The 21,008-nt window shown below is 36.1% G+C and overlaps 3 protein-coding genes and 1 long non-coding RNA gene across 5 annotated transcripts; 2 read left to right on the top strand and 2 right to left on the bottom strand.

Moving 5' to 3' along the window:
* Positions 1 to 452: 452 nt before the first annotated feature.
* On the top strand, positions 453 to 1,987 carry LOC143453093 (uncharacterized). The gene is made up of 3 exons (XR_013115133.1): positions 453 to 1,247; positions 1,535 to 1,589; positions 1,888 to 1,987. It is a non-coding gene; the product is annotated as an uncharacterized LOC143453093 (long non-coding RNA).
* Positions 1,988 to 3,470: 1,483 nt separating this feature from the next.
* Positions 3,471 to 6,238, top strand: LOC143451992 (transmembrane protein 208-like). Its single transcript, XM_076952790.1, has 6 exons — positions 3,471 to 3,630; positions 4,025 to 4,123; positions 4,292 to 4,351; positions 4,582 to 4,685; positions 5,275 to 5,359; positions 5,453 to 6,238. The coding sequence occupies exons 1-6, from the start codon at positions 3,625 to 3,627 to the stop codon at positions 5,570 to 5,572; spliced, it is 474 nt and encodes a 157-aa protein (XP_076808905.1). The 5' UTR covers positions 3,471 to 3,624; the 3' UTR covers positions 5,573 to 6,238.
* Positions 6,165 to 11,799, bottom strand: LOC143451991 (serine/threonine-protein phosphatase PP1-beta). The gene is made up of 7 exons (XM_076952789.1): positions 11,674 to 11,799; positions 11,334 to 11,465; positions 10,711 to 10,941; positions 10,279 to 10,383; positions 8,425 to 8,648; positions 7,739 to 7,873; positions 6,165 to 6,759 (listed from the first exon to the last, which is right to left on the bottom strand). Exons 1-7 carry the CDS (start codon positions 11,726 to 11,728, stop codon positions 6,652 to 6,654), a joined length of 990 nt encoding a protein of 329 aa, XP_076808904.1. The 5' UTR covers positions 11,729 to 11,799; the 3' UTR covers positions 6,165 to 6,651.
* A 3,071-nt stretch (positions 11,800 to 14,870) lies between these two features.
* LOC143453332 (gonadotropin-releasing hormone receptor-like) lies at positions 14,871 to 21,008 on the bottom strand. 2 transcript variants are annotated; one of them, XM_076954622.1, is made up of 8 exons: positions 20,484 to 21,000; positions 19,640 to 19,856; positions 17,293 to 17,399; positions 16,997 to 17,119; positions 16,292 to 16,514; positions 16,020 to 16,210; positions 15,431 to 15,558; positions 14,871 to 15,319 (listed from the first exon to the last, which is right to left on the bottom strand). In XM_076954622.1, the coding sequence occupies exons 1-8, from the start codon at positions 20,586 to 20,588 to the stop codon at positions 15,169 to 15,171; spliced, it is 1,245 nt and encodes a 414-aa protein (XP_076810737.1). In that variant the 5' UTR covers positions 20,589 to 21,000; the 3' UTR covers positions 14,871 to 15,168. The 2 variants fall into 2 exon arrangements, with proteins under 2 accessions (XP_076810737.1, XP_076810738.1); XM_076954623.1 differs by lacking the exon at positions 16,997 to 17,119 and having other exon boundaries at positions 20,484 to 21,008.

The following is a 21,008-nucleotide window of genomic DNA, read 5'->3' as shown; positions in this document are numbered from 1 at the left end:
TAAAAGCAAACAATGCTGATGCTGGTAGCGATTCCTACCGGAGTAAGTACTAATTTACATAATTAGCTCCTTTGTAAGCGCGTGTCAACATTGGCTGCGTTGTGCATGCCTCGCTTCTGTGAACTGAGTGATTATGTGTTGCTCTCGTGAGAGTAAGTTGATTTTCAATTGTTACATTTCCACTGCGAATTCCAGTCACGGTACAATTTGCCTGGATATATATCATAAATTGTTTTATGACGATGGTAAGACTTTGAATTGACTTAATAATATTTGCAACTGATTTATTCTCATATGTTTAGTCTGCAAAGAATCACCGAATTAAAATCGGCGACTATATGTATACTGCGAATTACAGCATCATTTTATCTTGATAATTTTACTGGATTTAAAGCGTTAAACGTTCAACGAAATGGTATTAATTATATTAAACCTATACTTTATAGCCACCAGTACAGTTCCGCCATAACGAGAGGCGATATTTCAAAAATTTGGATGAGACAGAGTAAACGTCGCAAGAACTTGAGACGTCTGATAAAGAAATATTTTAAAGGGATTAAAGCTCTCTGTGGTTTGGAGGAGCAAGAATTGACCGCGCATAGCTTTGTTAAAAGCGTCCGTGAAGAGATTAACTGTCTTAAATTTCGAAGACTTGGAATTTACATTTGATGGTAAATGCAAATGAAAGAAAACCAATGATCAGTAATACTGGTAGTTCACTTCATTTCAAAGCCCAAGATTTTCTGCAGACTGCCGTGTCATTTTCTTTTCCCTTATTGCGTTCGGAGAGACGAAAAATAAATCACTGACCATTAGTGCGTGTTGAAATAATAAATCTGTCAACAAACGAGAGAAATCAGCAAATTCAAAGTTCAATTCAATTCAAATTCACAATTCAGCTTAAAATGTCAATTATATTTATCTTGAATCGCACCATGAATGAAGAAATCGATTTCCAAGACCATTATGTCGGTTAAAAGACCGATTTTCCTCGAAATGTTATGACTAGAAACACCCAGGTGTAACCGAGCCTTTTGATTATTGAGTACTCCGGGTTGACTTTCAGTACCGTCTTTAAACCCGTCTGTTTAAGCAAACAAAGCTGGTATTGGTAGGCCTTCCTGCGAGAGTATATCGGAACTAATTTGCACAATTGGCTCCTGCTGTGTAACCGATTGTAAACGGCAATCGGTTTGTCGTTGTCGCTTATTCTATGAACAGAGGCATCGAGTATTCTTCTCCTGAGAGTAAGTTGGTTTTCAATTATTAATTTGCATCGTAAATTTCAACCATGGTATACAGATTGTCTTTGTAAATTGCATAAATTCTTTATGACGATGGAAAAGTCTTGAATTGACGTAATAATGTTTACAGTCGATGTACTTATATTTACTTTTGAGTTGTCAGGGAGGTAAAATCGGTGACTATACTGCAAAATGAATTATATGATTTATTTATTCATTTTATTTCGGTATAAATAAGGGAACTGGGCAGCCACCCACACGCAACATCACATTATTCTTGTGTTTTTCAGCGTTTTTATCACACCCACCAAAGGAATTAGCGAAAATAAAAGACTGGATCAGAAAGTGAGAGCGTTTTGAATCCGTACAAACTCGCTTGTAAAAGTTTGTGTTACTATACAAAACTATAAGTTAGCCATTTGCCAAACGTTTGCCCACTTTATCTTGTAGAATGATATGATAGACGACTAGTCGTGTGTTTGTACCTTCCAATGAACTAAAGTTTATCAATTACTCTTTAGTGACACCTCTCGGTTGTCGCATACAAAATGTTTATTGAATCTGCTGACATCTTGTGGTCTTTTTAACTAGCCGCATCAAAGTCTTCGAGGAAAACAAAAAAATTTTTATGAACAAATTTCAGATTATCTTAGTCGCATGAAGACAACATACAACTGGAACGGGAAAAAGATTACATAACTTAAATAGTGCATAATGTTAAGAATGGCACAAAAATTAAAAGGTACGGTATTAGTATAGGATTTAGAAATACATAGAACAAAAAACTTATTCAGTTCTTTATTCACAGCAGGGGCGCCGAAAGCACGGGGCAGTGGGAGCAGTTACTTTCCCTAAGATTAACATGAAATTTTGTGTTGTGTTTTACTTAGTCATACCAATTTGATGGGATACTGGTTTCCCGCAAAATTTAGCATGCTATCACATTCTAGAAGCGAGACTTTCAGGACCTATTTATGTAATAAGTACTGCAATTTGCAGGTAGCCTACATAATTTTTTGAACTACGCCTAGCACCAAAAAATGCCTTTTATAAAAATCTGTCCACGCCCTTTTCAATATTTTCCGACGCTCCTGATTCACAGTGAATGAGCAAGTTCATCAATGAACAAATAAAGAAATAGGTAACTATATAGTAAGTAAGTAATCAACTTTATATGCAAACAAGTAACTGATTAAAATAACTGCATATAAAGTAATAACCTTTATGTTTCGAATAAGTAACCACAGAACCCGTAACCAACTTCACGATGGTGATAATGACTTCTATCGAAATTATATGAACTGCAAATTTGTCCTTGAATTACTTTTCCTTAAATTACATTACCTTATCCTTGAAAAATCAGTCCATTTTGTGTATAAATACGGCTTTCTATAAGATATTAATTGAAATTTGTCAAATTAACTTATTTAGAACAAAATCTTTGCCCAACTGAAGAAATATAATAACGAACAAATGACGTTGTTTTCCCGGAATTTTCCTACTTAAATGGTGTTTTTGGTGTTTTCAATTTCAATAAAAAAAACATTGAGTTGAGTATACATCGTTTAATTCAGTCATAAATATTATTTGAAGTGGTCTTTTATTACCTTTTTAATTCTCAGTGATTACATACTTCTCGACTCAAAATACCCTGAAGCCTAAATAGAAGATAGAAATACTCTGTATGAACGCTTTATGTTTTTTCTCACCGTAGGGGAATTCCTTCACACGTCATGATTGAGCTTGCTCTAGTCTAGTCACTAGTAGACTCTAGTGTGACGCCATGACAATTTTAGAACTCTAATTATTTTCCGCCGCAACTTGGCCTAGCTTACTTCTTACTTTAATGAATGGAGTCGACTGCAGCGATTAGAATGCCGTTAGCTTGCACTTGCAAATTTTGTATGCTTGTTTCTTGTGACACGGTTTACCACAACAAAAAGGCTGAAGCTAAAATTTACCCCACTGTCATAACGACACTCCTTCACGACGCGGAGATCTCCGGCTATCATACGAACTTTCCATTCAGGCGTAGGCCTAATTGTTCCAACTAAATTTGAATTTATTAGATATTATTACTGTAGGCTATTAGGCCACATTGAAGATTTTACAATCATCAAAAAGGCTTTTTCTATTCCAATAGATAATATTGTTTGAAGCTATTTTCATGCTCACTTCTAGCCTACACAGATGCTTGTTAACCTGTAGGCTATAGCCTAACTATCAAATATTGCTTTAGTTTTTTGCTTCATGAATTAAGATGAAGATGTTTTTTATCATTTCTCCTACTAACCATCTATCTTTTACAACAGGCTGGGTAGCATACTTGTGGTGAAATAGTCAATGTATCCAAAACTGTATCTGCCAAGAATTGAGAAGAATGCCTGTAAGTTCAGGAATTGCAATAATTATGATATGTAGGCTAGACTCTGCTTTTTGTGTATTTTTGAGTATTATGGAAGTGTTTTAGTTAGTCTTTAAATTCATGTCTGACGTTCTCACTACATACAACAAAGTAAAACTTATAAAATACCCTGTAACAAGCATGTCATAAAATAGGCCTGTTTGACTATTTACCAAATTCAGTAAGTGTAGTAGCTTTTAAATGGCTTCTACATTAAATGTGTTGTTGACTGATGTGTTGACAAAGCAGAACCATAAAAAAAAAATTTTGCATAAAATTACAGAATAGAGCCCACCATGTACAAATAGTGGCTTAATGTATGCTGTCTGACATGCAGCGTCCATGTTTCAATCGTTTCAATTTCATATCTTTGCAGGCCACAAAAGGAAAGCAAGGAACCAAGGGAGCAAAGCAGATTAAAGCAGAAAATACTCAAACTTTTGACTTCTATTCATATGTTGTCATTGGTGGAAATGTCAGTGCTTATATTTGACGGCAATCATTTTTTACAGTTTCTCTGATATCAAATTCTAGTAGATTATGACATTCAGTGCGGTAATAAGTAGTTTTTAATCAGTTAGTTGATGAGTTTCTGCAGATAGTTGTATTAGGTTCTGTTAACTCTAACTGCTTTTATTTGTAGATCCCAGTTATTCTATGGCAGTTCATCTACAACTACAGTGCAATACGATGGCTACACGTGGTAACTGACTCAAAAATATCTTTACAGTACTTGTGTTAAATGATAAAAAGGCAGAGTACATTGTAGCACTCTATAGCTTACTAAGCACGCTAATTAGTCAGCACAAGCTTGCTTCACCAGGTGTACCATAAGATGGCCTTTAATTTTAATTTTAATTACGTTGTATTATGATGTTCACCATATTCATGTTTCGACTGGAAAAGTAGTGCCAACATATTTTATGTTTTAAGGTTTTGTTTCTATATTCGCTGATTGTTCACATGCTTTGTATGAAGACAATGTCATCGATGTTCAATAGTGGGCTTGACCTTAACATGGAAGCTGGCATGGCTGAGTATGTGCAGTTTTATCTGTTAATGTTGGTTCCTACATCAACATATTCATTACTCAATATTTGATACAATGGTAGTGGTAACTAGGGATATGCCGTGAGGAAGATTATTCGGGTTCGTGCGAACCTCAATATCGTGAAGGTCGACACGAACGAATCCCGAATCTATTCGTATTAGAACCAAACAATAAAATTTCATCCAAAAGTTGTCAAGTCTTGCTTGTAACATGATGTAATCGAAAAACAAATCGCTTTCTTTTGAAAGATAGTGTTTAAAAACGATTGAAAAAGCAAATTCATTAGGAAAACTACCTTCATTGTAAGTACTGCTGACTCTAGTTTAGCATTGTCAGGAAACTAGATCATCATTTTTAACAAAAGTCAGTAAATTTATAAGTAATATTGTATTCGGGTTCGCCATTGTTGGTATTCGTGTTCGCCCGAATCATCCGTAAAGGCGATATTCGGCGAATCTATTCGGGTTTGAATTCGTATCGGCCCATCCCTATTGGTAACTATGTCACTTGTTGACTGTGATTTCGACTTACTTGTTACTTACATGATCGTCACATTTTAATTGCTGTCTTTTCAGGCACGTGAAAGACATTTTACTCATCACAGTTGCGTGTCAAGTTTTCAGTTGTTTTTCTCTTTACTTTTGGCTGATATGGCTTGTGGTGAGTTTTCAAAATATAGATTTCTGTTGGGTTGGGTTAAGAGCTAGTATTTGTTTAAAAACTGTTAATGTTGGCATTTTCCATTCATTTTAGATACCTGGAGTTGGCTTATACAAGTTATGGGTTAATATTTTAGCACCGTGGATATTCCAAGCGCCGGAAGAATTGACCGATAAACAGAAGAGGAAAATGGAAAAGAAACGCAGATTTTAATGAAAATTTTTGTTTTAGCCAAATGTCTGCGGTACTGTTGCCAGTATAGGTTTTTTTCTTCGATTATTGCAATTTGTGGCAGGATCGTTTGTTACCTCATCATCTGGCCTTTTAATATTCTTTTGCGTTTGTGATAAATGATCAGGCTGACCGTGGTGGGATCGTAGCATAATTGCACCCATAGCCCCGTGCTAAATCTTGTATTCAACCAGGACCAATAGATTTCATGTTTGTTATCAAAATTATGCTTTTAGAATACATTTGATTGACATTACCAGCTGTATGGGTGCAATTATTATGAACCCCTGAAAACGTGTACTGTAAAGCATACAAAGTAATTTTTGTCTTTTTCAGTCGTCGTAATACAGCAGTTATGCCGTACTTCAAAACACTTCCACTCCGCAGTTTGGTGCTTTCTGATGTGTTTGTGTTATTGGAACACTTGTTGTGCAATATTTTTTCATTTGGGAATTAGTGAATTACCAACCGTTTAATGCCGTTTTAAGACTCTGTTGCAAGAAGAATACGATTCCTAAAACCTGATCAAATGCTCCATAGATGCAGGAAGTACATTGAAAAAGGAACCAGCAAATGACAAACAGCGACTTTTTATTAAAACTTTTTATCAAATATGCACAACTTGAAAAGATAAAAGCCAAGAATGAACACGCCTGGCCTTAGAAAACAACTCAGCTACAATCAAGATAGCTATATAACACACTGGGAAAATTTTTTCAGTCAACGCAAGCATCGTACACCTTTTATAAAGCTGGTCTCAATGGTCAGTCAGGGCAAAAGAACTTATTTCATGCTTTTAAACATAGTTTGGGCACACAAAGTTAGAAATACTGATCGCAACGAGATATATGAGATATGTGGGCACATTAAACAAATGCTGTCTGACCACAAAAGAAACAGTTTTAAGGAACAATCTGGTAAAATAAACTTCAAACCAAACACGGCGAAAAATAATGAATTATACAGGAAAGCAAAATAAACAAAACATAGATGGCAAATTTAGCATCACACCATCCGGTCTAAAATCCCTTTAAACCTTTAACGTCTTCTAATTATCAAATCTATTTTTTTCCTTTCGCTTTAGCGCCTGCATTGCGAGGGGGTGTCACTGGTCTTCCGGCGTTAAGTCCTCCGTAGGGGTATTTTTTCTTGTCAGCGGGTTTCAAAATCTATTTGAAGTAAAACAGATAAATTGTAAGACCGTGTTTTGAAAAAAATATAGCATCTGCACACCTGTTTTTTTAATGTTTTGTGAATTTTAAACAAAAAGTGTTACTTCTTTATACTAAGTGTTGCTACGCCTACAGTAAGCCCATGCTATTTCACATTTAAATAACTTCAAGCCATGCTAAAGTCATGCGAGTTTAACCTTAAATTAAGCATATATTTTGCCAGTTGATTCATTTAATTTAACAAAAGCAACAACTTTATCGCAATAAGTATGGTCACATGACAAGAGAGACATTATGGCACAGTTAGACGATATGACAATAAATTATTTATAAGCAAAAGGGATAAGTAATTACGATAATTACTAAACTAATTACTCTCCCTGACTGTGAAGGAGCCATTAAGATGAAAATAATTATGTGAATCGAAATATTAGATTTGTATTGACGTTGCATAGCATTTGCCTGCATCAAATCGCAACATAATAATGACCATGTATGCTGTGTTGCTAAGGCTTGTACATTATGTTTTCACAAGCACAAGCTATATAAAATATGGAATCGCATTTAAAGCTGCCAATTAAGATTTCCTTGCTGTTGCTATACATTATACATGCAGTTTTGTATTGTTAAAAGGCATTCTTTTGGAAACAGTTTTTCACTTCTTGCTTTCTTGGAAATTTACAGCTTATTGCCTCCATTTAAACTTTAACTAAACTAATCAAGTGTCTGGAAACTTACAACAATCAGTGTTTACAACAGCGCTTTCCAAGTTTGTGGTTAAAGCACTTTGAAAACTGGTAGCAAGTTGCATACTATAATATATATATAAATAATATAATATAATAGGGACCAAATAACTCAGCATCCCCAAACAAACGGAACGTAAAAAGTGGCAAGATGTACAAAAAACTGGGACGGCACAAACACAAGCAACACTTAAAGAATGTAATAATGGCCATACAAGTACAGTACATACCTGAAAGGAACACATTAGTGTTTCGTCAACACTCATCATAGACCCTGCGTTGTCAAACTCTCCACAGTAATTAGGAGCGGAAAAGAGTGTGACCAGCTGTCGTTTTGCGAAGAACTCATAACCATCTTCAACAACCTGATAGTGAGTAAACAGATGACAATAAGTTGCATGATCCTGTCACATTAACAAGTGTACGGTGCACTATTTTATCTACTACAAGAGATATGTTAATTAATATCTTCACACATAAAATGTCTACATTCGCAAAACTTTATGGGTTTAACAAATATATATAGCTTGGAACCGACATTTAGTAACACAACCAGGCTGTGGCATAGCAATGCGCTTCAGGCTAGCACCATGTGACAGTATGGTAGTAGGTGAGAAGTCAAATATTGACTTTGTTTTTATCAGCAAGAAGTTTGTCTGCTTTGCTAAGCTTAAAACTTTTGTTTGTCCAGAGTAACCAGTATGAGACACTGACGCATGTGCCATGGTTGGGGGGTCAAAAACACAGATAAAATGGCTACAGGCCACCAAATCATTTTCCAAGTACGGAATCAACATTATTCTATGGATTTCTTTAACATAAATATTGTTATTTATGCACAAATGTTTATGTGGTGGCACCATAGAATAGGTCAGGTCGAAGCGCCATAAACATCTTATACAAATATATTTGCTACCTGGTGCGCACGACAGATAAGGTCCAGATCGTGTTTGTGCAAAAACTTTGTCACAACTTCGGCCCCAAATGTGAATGAGACCCCTCTGTCATTCTCTCCCCATCCGGACACTTCCTTGTCGGGGTCAGACCAGAGAAGATCACAGAGAAGACCCTGATCAGGGACATCGGTCGGCCGCATAATCCTCCTTATCTGTTCCATAGATTGCAGGTCGGGTGACAATCCTGAAAGATACAATTTCAATGTTAAATAGTTTGGTTACGCATAGTAATTGCAGCTGGGAGATTAATATAGTCCACAGTGACTTTACAGCCATGCGGCGTAGATATGTTCTTGAAGCATTTTTATTACTTTGATGTTTTTCCACAAGTATGTAATTAGTATGCAGTGTGCCTGGTCATTAAATTGAAATTGATTTATAATTTTGTACATGTCTATTATAGCTACAGGCTAGCCATTACAGAACATTGAATGATAAGCTTTCATAGAATAAACAAAAGAGCGACTATAATTAGTTTGGTAGATAACATTTCCTGTGTCAGTGTTTTGCGGGTGCTTAAGCACGTTCATTAAACAATTTGCTGCTGCGTTTTGCCGAGTAGATATTTCGCCGATTATATTGCCAGTAGTTGACAGGTTAAGTTTCTTGTCTGATTTCTGTCTGAACAAGATCGTCTACAAATGATCCACACAATCAAAACAAGACCCCTCCCAACAGCAATACATGCAATTGTAATAAAACTCAAAAAATATTCTCTGTAAGTCATTATTTGTTGAAAGTTAATTGGTGAAAACCAATCCCGTACCAAGCAATTGCAAAATTGTACTTGGGTCTGTACAACATTCATGATGCTGCCATTCATACAGACATATATAGTTATGCACAATGTTTAAGGTTGGATTTCATGGTAACATAAACTGATACAGGCAAGTAGCAGATTCAAACATACGCCTTGAATACGCATAGTCTTACACTGTAATGTAAGACACTCTTACAATTATTGTGTATGTAAACAGATAACAAAAACAGTGAAATTTCACCATCAATCTATAACAATAAGGATTGTAGCAATAGAGAAACAATAGAGAAAAAAATACCATTGTAGCCATTGTTACACAGCTTTTCTTCATGATAGTACACATACAATATGTAACGTATTGTGTCGTGCACACTGACATTTTTATGGTAACGGTTTTTTATAATATATAAGATGATAAATAAGTTTATTCATAAATTAGGTAAACTGGTTTTTCAAGTGTTGCTCTAAAAAACATTAACCAACACAAGCACACAAACATTTGAAAATAACTGCGGTATTAAATGCTACCATTGTTTTTCAGAAATACCACCACGATTCACAGTCTGTATGAGTATAACAATTTTGCATGCTCGAAGCAGTAAAAACTGCACACACATTTACTACCAGCTGAAAAGTTACAGTAGAATCCGCTTAATATAACCACCCAGTTTATATGACCACATTGGTATGGTCACGAATTTGCCATATAAAATTCTCAATTTACTATGACCAGTCTTCGGATATTAAGACCACTTTTTCCACATCTATCAAGTCTTTTTATCAGTTTTTTTTTGTGCCTATTATATGCAACTTGACGGTGATAATTGTGCTATGTGTAGTCTCAATTCATCTACTGGTGTTTTACTTTATTGTTGCTGAAATAAATGATGAATTGGATGCTTTTTGTCATTTTGTACCTAACTGTATCGATCCTGGTGTGGTTAAATGGTACAGTAGCAGTTTCAATCATTGTGACCATAAGTCATAATAAGCGGAGTGTACTGTAGTTTGTTATGTTTACAGGTAAACTATCACAATACAAAATCCCACTTACCGCCGTGACAACAAAATATTTTCTCATCGATAATGGCCGCCAGTGGAAGACAATTAAAACAATCAGTGAATGTCTTCCATAGCTTTATGTTGTATCTCCTTTTGCCTGAAAGGCAGATCAATACAAAGCAATTCAGTTAGTGCTATATTTAAGCAAATTGCCAAACGGCATCTACTTAGGACATATGTTTTACAATGTCAAAAACAACAAAACCGAAAATGATCAGTTGTAATGTAATAACTTCAAGTAGGAATGGGTAAAATAAAATATGTACAGCAGGAATTAGGCAGATTTCAGTGCAAATACCACTTGGAGGATACATTTACATCTATTCTGATTTTGAGACCACTTTAAAAAAGTAACAAACAAACAAAACTTTTTTGGCAACAATAGCTCACAAAATAAATAAATCAATCTAATCCTTTGACTTACATTCGTCGTAGAATCCATATATTCTGTTGATGCTGGCACACTCATGATTGCCACGAAGAAGGAAGAAATTTTCGGGGTATTTTATTTTATAGGCAAGCAAAAGGGCAATTGTCTCTAATGATTGCTTTCCTCTGTCCACATAATCGCCAAGGAAAAGATAGTTTGATTCGGGGGGAAAACCTCCGTATTCAAACAGACGAAGTAGGTCGTAATACTGCCCATGGACATCACCTATTTAAGTGTCAAAAAGAGCATAATAAACAACACATGGTGTATGTTGCGTTGAAACTACGTCTTATCTCGTTTCTCGAGACGTTAAAAATCGTAAATAATTTTGTTAATAATTGACTTGTTTTTGTACTTCATCTACAGTTGTTTAAACTAATACGCGACTTCATTGTTGTTACTTTTATGCTGTAACCACAGTAATTTGAAGTAATTACCGCACAGGCATAAGACATTCAAATAATAATCTACGTTTGACAAATCTGCCAGTGACATATAATATCCACCACAGCTGCAGGTGTATGCCACAGAAGGCTACGTGTTGGCAAAATACATCAATTACTCAAGTGATTATGAAAAATTAATAGCTTAAGTATAAAAATAACAATATCACGCACCGCAAATTTTAAGCGGCGCTTCAAGTTCAAGTAAAATAGGCTGGCTAAGAAATATCTCCCTCGACTTTAAGCAGAGTCCCCTGATTTCGTTTTCCGTAAGTTGGACATTCTTTCCTGGCCGCGACCCTCTCACTAAAATATAAATAATTGCCATCACAATTTTAAACCAGTTATTTTAATGGATCTAAAACAAGGAAAAAATTAAAAATTTAACAAATTTCAATATGAGAGTTTTACCATTCAGATACAATATCCATAATTGTACAAGGAGCACAGTGTATATTGTATATATAACTTTCATTTAGGTCGGTGTAATACATTAAACTTCAATGTTCATTACCTTCAAGAAGACTTGCTATAATTTTGTCAACATTCAGTTTGTCTCCTTCAGTCATTTTTGTGATGCTTGTCAATTCAGGTCGTACTAAAATATATTTATCTCTGTGCTAAGTTCTGTAACAAGCAAGCATAAGAATAATCACCACCTATATAATCTCACATCAGAACGTAGGATGCAATGAGCATGAATGTAAATAACAACACTGGTAAAGGCAATGTGATGATTGTAATTACTTTCATGAGTGAAAAATAAGGTCTATACCACGTTACTTTAATTGTTTTGTGTCAAGAACAATGTTTTACATATATACATGCTCATAGCATATTAGAAGTACACCAAGTATACATAATGGTGTTTGGTCAATTGCATAAAGCAGGATATTCAAATAGTAAATTCAAATATTTAGTTGTTTCAGCATAAAATTTGACGCTAAGGTTAAGCATGGTATGGCATCACGATCTTTATCTTCAGAATGAGAAAAGTGTTTGCATGAAGTAGGCTAAACCCGGTGATGATTTCTCATCACTCAAGCTCCATAACAATTGTGCAAGTTTCGATTGATACACGTGCTTTATTTAGTTTATTTTGATTTTTTTGTATTGCCTGAAATTGGAACTGTTCTTCAGTACCACTGAACTGGAGCAAGTGTCGTTAATCTCTTACGCAAGGGTATTACAATGGTAGCACCACTGGATATCGAATACTAGCCGCATTATTGCAAGCCCGGCACTCTAACCACTTGGCTACCGAGCCGACATTATTTAATTTAACCTATTGCAGTAGTGGCATTACATAAACAAAGAAAGAAGTTAAATGCATGTTGTCCAACAGTGCAAGCAATCAGTGATAAAAATAATTCATTTTTTAAAAATGAAACACTGATAAATTTGAGTTGCACTAATTCTGCTTGTTTTGTGGCATAACGTAGATAGGTGCTGGCCCTAGTGGAAAGTGTGCCACATGCACGTACGGGGTTCATCAAAGTGCAAGTCAGATTTTTATCTTCATGTCGATTTATAATAAATAAAGAATAACTGGTTGCATGCTTCAGTGCACACAATTATCACGCCAAAATTTAAATCTTTGCTCGCAAGAATTCTCGTCGAAAACGACCTTATTTTCTAGTCGAGGGCACTGGTATCAAGGCATGGCGCTGGTAGTGGTGGACAATTAAATTTTAAGCGAAATGGCAATCAATCTACTGCTATAGTGCTAATAGACATTGAGCAGAATTTCCAATTTTCTACACACAAGCATACACTGCTAATTAGCTAATTGCTTTAAACGCACATTTAGCCTTTTTTAGCCTACAGGGTAATTACAATATCCAGCAAGCCAATGCACCAAATCGGCAGAAAAAATTTCAGACTGAGAAATACGCCAAAGTCACGAATTAGCAGCCCAGTTCATTTCACGATCACGCGCAGGCTATGCCAAAACGTTTTTGGTGCTTATAGCACATATACCCAGCTGAATACCGGTATTTGACAGTACTGGTATGATATATAAGCAACAGTGACAGTGTATCTGTACAGTAGCATTCACAAACGCAACTGCAGTTAAGACACAAAACTTCTGCTTATATACGGCCGCTTGACTTTTATCTAAACTAAAATTCAAACAGCTAGGCCTATACGGGAAAGATTCTCATAACCGTTTCCCAATTCTTACATCACCCAAAATGTTTACAGTAGGCTAGTAATCTGACAGTCTGATGCAAACAACCACAAAATCGTAAACTGACGTAACTGTGGCGCTATAGCCAAGTGAAAATGATATATGACTGTTGTCGAGCGCAATCGAATATTGAGAGGCGACTTATTAAGTTACAAATCGCGTCATCAACAAAACACACTAACTCAAACACACGCCCCCTTACTTCAGTGTCTAGCACAGCAACGGCGTACTTTATCGAATGTTATTGTGACGTCAAAGGTTGAAAAGAATGTTAACAAGGACGCCGTTTCGCCTTTACGTAATCGACGGCATTCATTTTTTGCGAATAGAGTTTTTTAAATTATTTTACTTATAGAAAATTTAATAAAACATTACGTAGCGCTGGTAATTTTATTGATTCAGTTTAGTGTTTAGGTGCGTTATAGTTTAATAATTGACAGTCATTGTTTTCAAGGAAAGTGTTTGGCTATTCAGTAATCGGCCTATGCAAAACAACGCGATTGACGTAGGAGACAATGTACTTGTTTTTTTAAGTTTCCGTCTTTCCAATAATCTCACTTTAACGATTAGCAAGCTAATTAATAGTTTCAGAACAGAAGCACCCACAAGTAGCACATGAAGTAGACAGCATAACATGAAGCACCAGCACGACTTGAATGACGTCATCGTTGTTGTGAAGAACGTAGTCGCACCATGAGTCGCACTCACAGGATAGAGAATGACATTTCTATTTATTTTTCAGGTATTTATCAAATCTCTTTCACATTTTATCCAAGCAAAGTATATACCGAAATGAAAAACCTTTTATTTTGATAACAAACAGCAATCTCATAAAATAGTAATTAACTAATTACAACTACAGTGTAGTTAACAGGCTACCCCATAATTTTTAATGCCCATGAGCCATGGGCGTAATAACGCGTGGGTGCAATACAATGCACTGCACTTAATAGAACACCATTGAATCAGTTTATAGAGAAAGCTGTTTATTAAAGTAGTTTTGGTTGAAACGAAACGAAAATGATTCTCCCTTCAAAGTTCGCCGCCTACTAGATCAGGTTGGTTCGTGACCCCACCGTCGATTGCAGTAGCAGCTTCAGCAGGTTAGTTGACCAGTGGCCTTTGCTGTCGGAGCTTGGTAGCCTTGTAGACAATGCAACCAAAAGTAAATTAATGTGTCCAAAATTGACCTTGGAATTCTTCTTTGCTGACCGGGTGCATAAGTAGATAGGCCTACAGGGTATGCAGTATTTATATTTATTACAAGAAACACTAAAAATTGACATTTTTTTCTCTCTCTCTCTTACACGTTAACATTTAAGTCAATCTATGGTTGACAGGTTTCGCTTCCTCAAAACACCATGGTTATAGAATACGGCTTGAGTTTGGGAGTAGGCTAAATGCGTTAGCCATCATTGAGCGAATATCGTTGGGACTTTTTTTACGTTTGTCTTATCGTTAAACTGTCCCATTTTGTTGACAGCTGCCTGGGTGTATGCTATGTCATAAATCCCTTCACGTCGAAATGAATTGACTTTAATTCTTTGTTTTCCACTCTCAGCATCTCAAAATCTTGTGAATGTCGTAATATTTTAAGGTATTTTTTTTTAGAATGCAGGCGATACTGAGTCACAACAACTAAGAACATGAAAATATACAAGCTCAACACAACTTGCACAAGTATAAGCCAAGTGCAGTGCGTAAAGACGCTCAGTTTAAAAAACTGGGAACAACATGATTTTGACATTTTGACTTCACACCGTGGGCTATCTGTGAATTGTTGCCAATCGAATCTTCTATATATTTCGAGTTATGACTTCACACAACGGCATTGTTTGCGATGTATCTTTGTCCTTTTCTATTATCACTTGGAAACAGAGTCATTTCCGTTTCTTCTTTGTGCAAAGTCAAAAGACTTATGTCCTTTGACTTTATGTTCTTCCGCGAGCTGGCGCCACGGCGCCAATTTCTAAGAGACGGATTGAATTAAACGGAATATTAAGCATAAAAAGAAAAATTATTACTAGCAATAATAACTGTGATTAACAAGTTGCCCTGTGGATCAATGACGCGCACTTACCCTGGGATCAGTACTATTGATGTGACCACCGCCCGAAGTCTGCTTCTAATATCCTTGTTAAGCATCACTATGATGAAGGGGTGGAGACAGGGATTGAAATAGACGGAAAGCAACATCACTTCTTCAGCCTAATGTGTGCAAACATGTTCAAATTTTATCTTTCGTAAGTTTAAATTATAACCTTCTTTTGGAGTTACTTTTCAAAATTCTGTGAACCTTAGCCTTGAGAACAGAATCGGTATCACCGTGTCCGTGCCAGACTAGAACCTAGGGTCTTTCCGCCGAAGAGCAACGTCATAAAACCAAACGCATTTATACGCCGTGGGATTTTGGGGTATATGTTGATTGTCGACGTACGTACACATTTCATTAAGTCCAGAAACTTTACATTAACTATTTTGATGTGATATTGATGTTGGCATGAAGTTTCGTAAACTATTTTCGCTGCCGGCTTTAACCCTTCGAGAACTTAGTCCACCGATTCCACTCTGGCTACGGTGTTCTACTGTTACAGGTTTTAAAGCTCAGCACACAAGATAAGCGCTTGGCGGGACAATTCTAGCTCCTAAGTAATTATACCATTACCTACCACCACATCAACAATCGGTTCATGGTTGAGATTGAACCAGTGTATCACCCCTATGATGTAATAAGGGCACCAACATATGACGAAAGCAAGTGTGATCAACAACGTCATCAACTGATTTGTTTTTTTTGCTTTTGCAAGACCCTTGCTAGGTTCGTTCTTACGTCCCCCGAAGATAGGGTTTCTGTTGTGGTCTAAAATATTTGTTCAAGTTAAAGTTAATTTAAAACGTTATCATTCTAATCATCAAAATACAATTAATATTCCTTTTTTACCTTCTTCTTCTCTTTTCCCCAACTTCTTTATCGCGATGGCCATTATGATGTAACAGACGATGACTATCACAACCGGAACGAAAAATGAGGCACACATGGAATACATGTGGAAGATCTGTTTGCCTACACCGTGGATAAGCATAAAGTCGACACACTGGTGAAAATAGTGCTTTGGGCATTGACACTTCATTGGCCAATGATCGATGGTAGAGAACATGGCCACCTGAAGAAAAGTATGAGATGTAGAGTAACTTTAAATGTTGTTGAGAGATCGTCGTTGTTGAGTCGAATGCCTGCGTATTTTGAAATTTAAGCAAAATTGAAGAAATTTGCTAAGTTTAACAGAAAATAAACCAAATTGCTAAAACAGCGGTTAAGGTGACTTTGCTTCAATCTGATTTGTCACTGATACATTCACACATGTTAGTGTATATTTAAAACTTGTGAGGTTTATAGAAACACACGTAAAAATTACTTTTTGAAAACGTTAAAACGGAAAACCACGCGGGTTTTAAGATAAAACATGCTTGGATCATTGGATGTGTTAATTAGGCTACATAATATACACACTGTACTTCATCAAAAACAAACACAGTTTAAAGTTTTACTTGCAATTTAATCTAAAGCTCTAACAGTACATATTAAATTCCAAAGACAAGCACCGAAAATCTGTGTCAAGCAAGATAAAAACCAACTGTTTGTTACCCCTGGAAGACCGCTTGTGAAGCTTAAGACCCATGCAACGGCAATTATCAGCTTAACTCGTTTTCGTTGTTGGTTAGGTGGGACAGGATAGAGCAAGGTAAGCAAACGAACTAGAACCAATACCTATAGTGAACGTAGCTTTAACAAATGAATACAATGTTTTTCTCTATAACTTGGGAAGAGCCGAAATGGCCTTATTATATCAAACTATTGCAATAATAACTCTATGTGCAGAGATATTCACATTGCATTTAAAACTTATTACTTTAGTTTCGCGGTAAGTTTAAAGCACCTACCACAATAGCGGATGATGACATGTACATTGCAAACTGTTTCAGCATGTTTAATGCTCGACACAAGATGTCGCCTCCGCGCCACTCCAACGTGCAGTTCCAAATGGCGTCTGGAATAGAAATAAATTTCTTCCTCAATTGCTCCCGTTAAATTAGCGGATTTATTTTGTAACTGACTTCGTTTTTTACTGCGATTAAGCGTAATTACTCATAAATAGGCAGAAACTTTTATTAAAAACAAATCCTCATACATGAAAAAAATATTATACGATTTCTTTCAACGGGCCGTATCTGCATTACGTTTAATTGGCTTAAAACACAGCAACATTTCCTAATGTCATTAAAACTTAATTGTGATATAAAAGATTTGTTTGTTTGATAAATTCTACTTTATTTGATTTCTATAGATTTTGATAGTGTTGTTGTTTTAAAGCAATTCAAGTGTGTCGCTTATTGGCCTTCCACACAACTTGTTGCATGGATAAGTTCGTGCCAAACACCAGCAGTTTAAAATTAGGGTAAAATGCGGTTTCATTACTACGTGCTTGTTACGGCTTTTGGTTTCTTATGTTTCTTTTTTCAAGTTATGTAACGATTTTGTGCGTGCTGCCTTCGAAATTACCCCATTCGTGTCGCAATGGGTCAACTGAAGTGACAAACACTCGGTACGGTTGGGAGGTTAACACACAGCATAAACGTTTGAAAAAAGTAAAAACAAGAATAGAAGTAAAAGATATAAAGATTTATAGAAATGTTTGTGCAACGGTTTCTTAAAAAAAACTGTTGAATTTACTGTGCGTGAATAAATTAGGAAACATAGGCTTCTTTCACGTGGAATATGGCACACATCTTCATAACTGAGTGAGTCATGTAAAAATGTAAACAACATTTCGCACGTACATGCAGGTTCATCAGCTATTTTAGTTTTTTGAAGAACATTATTCATGTCACGACGCGTCACCTGCTAACTAAGCACAAAAATGTTCAAAAAACCTGATGGTGGCCAAGGCAAAGACTTCTTAACGCATGCGCATCATTTAGATCAGGGGTGTCCAACCCGTGGCCACATTTGGCCCGCGGGAAGGTTCTGAGTGGCCCGCGCGGTATTTGTCGAAATGACTTATATTATCAACTGAATCGCCTACGTAATTTATGGCGAACTTACATTCCGAAAAATTGGTATTTATTGTTTGCTTTCTTTGTCTATTGCTCTATAGAGTCTATACTATAGAGCAATTCATAGTTGAGATAATAGCTAATATAGATAATAGAGCAATAGATAAATAACATACTATAGTCTCTAGTGCAGGGGTGCACAGTTGTTCAAGTTAAATTTATTGCATCACAATTTATTTCTAAGATTAGAATTTTGGTGTGAGGGTTTTAATTAGAAATTAGCAGTAAACACTCAAGTGACCCACGCAATCATTCGCAAATCGCATGTGGCCCTTTGGCCAAAAAGGTTGGACACCCCTGCTTTAGATAAATGAGCATGTCAGGCGCTTCGTAATTTGAGAGCTGTTCTTTTTAAACCGCAACCGTTTTTGTAGAGAAAAACACTTGGATTTCTTTTAATGAACGGTAATTGAATGAACTAGAAAGTTTATAACCAACAATGACTATTCTTGACAATTTGACATGAATTTTCAAAATAATTAGTAATTCACATCAAAGAATTCCCAAACGGGTCTAGATTTTTCAGATTTACCACGACTTTGTAATTTGATAGTGGCGTGAACTTAACCAGTCTTAAAATCCTCAGCTGTTAATGCGAACACGTTCGACCCTTGATCGATAGGCCAAAATACAGCAGCTGCCCATATAGGTCAGTAACTTATTTGCAAGGCAAGAAATTAGTCGTTTCAACTTTATTTTCTTTGTTTTCAATTATGCGTGCCGGATATTCTTTCGCACGCGATAGCTGGGAAATGATTTTGAAGCGAAAGCGTTCAGGCGTTTTCGATTCTCACGCGAACGACCGTTTATGAAGTCAGTAAATTTTTGGGGCAAATTATGAGTACGAAGAACAATACTCCGTTCATGTTACAACCACACGAAAGTAAATTACTACACAAAGAGAACACTTTAAAGTGGGCTTATTTACAAGGTTTAAACAAATTAGACAACATTTATCCAAATTAGTTATTAACTTTGTGTCTTACTTTTTGAAATTTTTTGTGCTGAGCATCTGTTTATCTTAAAAATTAACCAACCCAAGTATAGTATAATTTCCTTCAATAATTCACAAACCCAAGTAGTTCAAGTTCGCACTTAAACATGGTTGTAGTTATAGCAAGCGTTTCTATCATCCGGTTTACACACAAGGAGCAATAAATTGGATGATACTCACCCATGGGTAGGACGAAGAAGGTGAAGATGAGATTAGCGATTGCAAGATGCGTCATCAAGAGCTGGGTGTTTCCGGATCGTTCCTGCTTCCTTTTTCCATTGACACTAAAAAGGACGGCAGAGTTCCCGGAGCAGGATAGAAAGAAGATGACCCAGATGACCACGATCTTGGCAAGGTGATGCTGATCAAAAAGGAGACGATGTCCTCTGAGAAAATCCTGCCGAAAACACTCATTATTTAAAAAGTAGAAGGTCGGTAAAAAGTAACAAAGCAGAAGGTGAGCAAGGTTATTCAGCCGGTAAAGTTTGTTGAAGGACGCCTATAAGAAACAAAAGAAGGTATATGAGATTGATAATCTTCTATGAATAATATTTTGCAAGTCGCTTCTGACGGTAAGTTTTGGATTCAGTTAAACGCCAATGTCTGAAAATTGGAATAATTTTTTTACAAGTTTTTATGTTACACTCAGTTGACTAAAGCTAAAAAGCAAAGCTGATGCCAAACCCTAATTAGCGTGTTACAGGTTTCGTTTATCTTAGGAAATGGATTACGCCAATGTATCATTTCCAGAGAAATTCATTACAAACGACACCATTGATTTTGTTTTATATTAATATCGATTTAAGAATTGACTTAACGAATTTCGATCCAATTACGATATTACATTCCATGCAATTCAATATCGATTTGAATGCATTGCAGCAGAAAGCCTTACAGCATAGCGTGCATTTACGTTGAAATAAATCTCTCCAAAATCAAGACATGTATATTTTATTATGTTTTTCTATTTTAGCAAAACTCAGCTTTTTTAATTGTACTTCATTTTTTTGTAAAACCAATTTACCTCAAACATGACGTCGCAGCTAAATGTCCCGTTGACGAAAAACTTTTGATTCAAAGATTGGTTGATGGGTCCACAAGACTCGTTTGCTATTGTTGGTGACGTCATAGCGAAATCATCCAATCACTACGTGATCCAAATGGTGTTGCAAATATCTTTGAAGTAACGTTTGCTTTAACAGTGTCCTTTTATTGACTCTAATTATTTAAATATATGAAACGTATTGTATTATCTTGTTTGCTTCTACACCTTACTCGCTGGCACCAACCGCTACAAAATGATAGCACTCCTCTTTCAAACCTGGTTTTATGCAGCAAAGCCTTGGCCTTCCTCGTGCTGAGAGAAAAAACGTAACAATGGTGTCGTATTACGTAACAAAGGGTATCTTTCCTGTCACTTGAAACGGGTAATGTACGTCAAGCAGCTAAAATCGCACGCCCCGCAAATAGGGAGAAAGAATTTCCTTTTTCATCGTTTGTGTTTAGTTTTCCAATTTCAAACATTCTTAAGGGCTCGTTCCAGATCATT

The sequence above is a fragment of the Clavelina lepadiformis genome, chromosome 4 (assembly GCF_947623445.1).
Source record: "Clavelina lepadiformis chromosome 4, kaClaLepa1.1, whole genome shotgun sequence".
Lineage (NCBI taxonomy): Eukaryota > Metazoa > Chordata > Ascidiacea > Aplousobranchia > Clavelinidae > Clavelina > Clavelina lepadiformis.
The sequence above is the reverse complement of the archived record's forward strand: the minus strand, read 5'-3'. Positions and strand labels throughout refer to the sequence as shown.

Bases quoted from the DNA above. Each gene is read 5' to 3' on its own strand.
- LOC143451992 (XM_076952790.1), top strand. The intron at 4,124-4,291 runs GTCAGTGCTTAT...TTTTATTTGTAG, and splicing joins ATGTTGTCATTGGTGGAAAT to ATCCCAGTTATTCTATGGCA. The intron at 4,686-5,274 runs GTATGTGCAGTT...CTGTCTTTTCAG, and splicing joins ATGGAAGCTGGCATGGCTGA to GCACGTGAAAGACATTTTAC.
- LOC143451991 (XM_076952789.1), bottom strand. From the start codon at position 11,728: ATGACTGAAGGAGACAAACTGAATGTTGACAAAATTATAGCAAGTCTT. The intron at 11,466-11,673 runs GTAATGAACATT...TTTATATTTTAG, and splicing joins TATAGCAAGTCTTCTTGAAG to TGAGAGGGTCGCGGCCAGGA. The intron at 10,942-11,333 runs GTGCGTGATATT...ACACTTAAATAG, and splicing joins AGCGCCGCTTAAAATTTGCG to GTGATGTCCATGGGCAGTAT.
- LOC143453332 (XM_076954622.1), bottom strand. From the start codon at position 20,588: ATGACGTCACCAACAATAGCAAACGAGTCTTGTGGACCCATCAACCAA. The intron at 17,400-19,639 runs GTGAGTATCATC...TTTCTATTCCAG, and splicing joins CTTCTTCGTCCTACCCATGG to ACGCCATTTGGAACTGCACG. The intron at 15,320-15,430 runs GTAAGTGCGCGT...TCCGTCTCTTAG, and splicing joins TCAATAGTACTGATCCCAGG to AAATTGGCGCCGTGGCGCCA.